The 2,365-nt window shown below is 30.7% G+C and overlaps 1 protein-coding gene across 1 annotated transcript; it reads right to left on the bottom strand.

Moving 5' to 3' along the window:
• Positions 1 to 160: 160 nt before the first annotated feature.
• Positions 161 to 1,762, bottom strand: HELRODRAFT_174015 (hypothetical protein; the record flags this gene model as incomplete). Its single annotated transcript, XM_009020570.1, has 5 exons — positions 161 to 304; positions 375 to 482; positions 627 to 631; positions 788 to 882; positions 1,695 to 1,762. 5 exons carry the CDS (start codon positions 1,760 to 1,762, stop codon positions 161 to 163), a joined length of 420 nt encoding a protein of 139 aa, XP_009018818.1.
• Between the last annotated feature and the right edge of the window lie 603 nt (positions 1,763 to 2,365).

The following is a 2,365-nucleotide window of genomic DNA, read 5'->3' as shown; positions in this document are numbered from 1 at the left end:
AGAAGTTTTTTATTTTACGATGAACTCTGCTTATAAGAAACTTTCTTTTAACAAAACAACAACAAAATTTTATCATAAACAAATCTATCGAAAAAAATTACCAAACAGAAAATAAACTACAGTATACGAAAGAAAAAATAAAATAATAAACAAACGGTTTTTACTTTTTCAAAAATTTAAGTTTTTCAAAGAAGAAATTAGAATGGTAATGAGAGTTAGCCGAATGGAGCTGCTTGCCACGTGGGAGTCGTAATGGGTTTTGATTTTTGAGACGGTCCATAATAAAATACTGTGAGAGGCAGGTCTGCAAAGTTGGATGGATGGCTTCAATTAGTTCACTGATTTACAATTCGATTGATGTGTCTATCCGCGACTCTGTTAATGTTCTTGCTGGTGTTGGGGCTATTGTTGCTGATGTAGTTGATGTTGTTGATGTAGTTGATGTTGTTGATGCAGTTGTTGATGTAGTTACTGATGTCGTGCTATTAAAGTTGTTGAACTGCTAATGCAGTTGTTACAGTTGTTTATGTGTTGTTGATTCTGATCTATATATTTTTAGCCTTCTCGAAACTTTTCTGGACGTTCAGTGACTAGTAAGCAGGTAATTTTGGTCTTTTATTACTTACTTTAGCTGTTTTTGAATCAGTTTTTTGTTCAGGTAAAATTTTCAAAAACTTGAAAAATCTGTCTTATTTTTGGTTACCAATGTGTTAAATGAAATTCAAACATAAATATCATCATAGATTAGTAATGAATTATGCAAGAATGTTTGCAGATTTCATCTCACCGTTCATGAGTTTTCTTTTTGTAGAATTGTACTTTCGTAAGAAGTAGAGGATGGCTTCAGATTTCGTTGTGGGCGGTGATTTCCAAAGTTGAGAACTTTTTTTGCCAGTTTTAGTTTTTAATTTTGAAAATACTAATTAGGACGTGAAATTTTAAAATCTTTCACTCATAATCTTTAATATTTATCAATAACTTTTTTCTAACAAACCAAACAAGTTACAATATACTACTTATTTTGCCACTAATTAATTATTTTATTTGCTCATTTATAACTTCTAAAGCTTTTTTCATGTTTAACCATTTATATCCTGTTATTTATTTTCAACATTTTAAAATAAATGTTTTTTCATAAACATAAATAAAAAATTTCTTTTTTTATGATCTAGTACACAACAACACACTCCTCTGACCTTTCACTGGATGTGAGCATTCCTTTATTTGAAATTTATTTCATTTAAATTACAAAAATGACAATGCCATTTCAAGCCGTGGTTCGGCAACAGAATAAATTTTTTTAAAAATTTCATCCTAGAAGAGAATCAATAACAAAAATTCCATCTTGCTTACAGAAAAACCAGCCAGAAACAATAAAATTACAGTTTCTTTTTTTTCACTAACGACGACAAAGGATATATAACCTAATTCATCAAAAGATATACCATAACAACAACAACAACTACTACTACTACTACTACTACTACTACCACTACTACTACTACTACTACACTACTACTACTACTACTACTACTACTACTACTACTACAACATATTAAAAACAAAAACAGCATAACAACGACACAACAGCACAGCACAAATTGACATTAACTCCAATTACAACATAACAACATCAACAACAACAACATAACAACAACAACAACATCAACAACAATAGCAACAACAACAATAACAATGACAACAACAGCAACAACAGCAATATCAATGGCACCAGCAACAACAACAACAACAACAACAACATTGTAATCTTTGTGTTAGTCTCATGTGCCTTGTGAGTGACTGCAAATTGCAATTTAATACATCCGTCGACCGCTAAATTTGCTTTCCTTATGCTGAGGTTGTTGTAGTTGCTGCTGCTGCTGTTATGGTTTATATTGTTGTTGTTGCTGTTGTTGGGATTTATATTTTTAATTTTATTATGTTTGCTGTTGTTGTTAATGTTGCTTTATTTTACTGTTGTTTTTTAGGATGATGTTGTTGTTTTGTATGTTGTTGTTGTTGTTATTATGTTGTTTATGTTGTTGTTTTAGCCGCTGATGTTAATGTTCCTGTTTTTGATGTTGTTGATGATTTGTTCGGCGGTTTGTTGATCATATTGTTTTAGATCGTGTTGTTGTCATTGTTGTTGGTGGTGGTTTGTTCAGCTTATGGTATCATTGTTTTTGTTGTCATTGTTGTATGGTGTTTTTAATCGTTAATAATGTTTATGTTGTTGTTGTCCTGCGTTTTTGGACAAGTTGGCGTTGTGTTTGTTGTGTTGTTAAAAAAAGATTGGCTAGGTTTTGCCAATGCAATTTTTACTACATTAGTAAAATATGTTCAATTGAAAATAATGAAAAACACA

Source organism: Helobdella robusta, assembly GCF_000326865.2.
Source record: "Helobdella robusta unplaced genomic scaffold HELROscaffold_28, whole genome shotgun sequence".
In the NCBI taxonomy this organism is placed as follows: Eukaryota; Metazoa; Annelida; class Clitellata; order Rhynchobdellida; family Glossiphoniidae; genus Helobdella; species Helobdella robusta.
The sequence above is the reverse complement of the archived record's forward strand: the minus strand, read 5'-3'. Positions and strand labels throughout refer to the sequence as shown.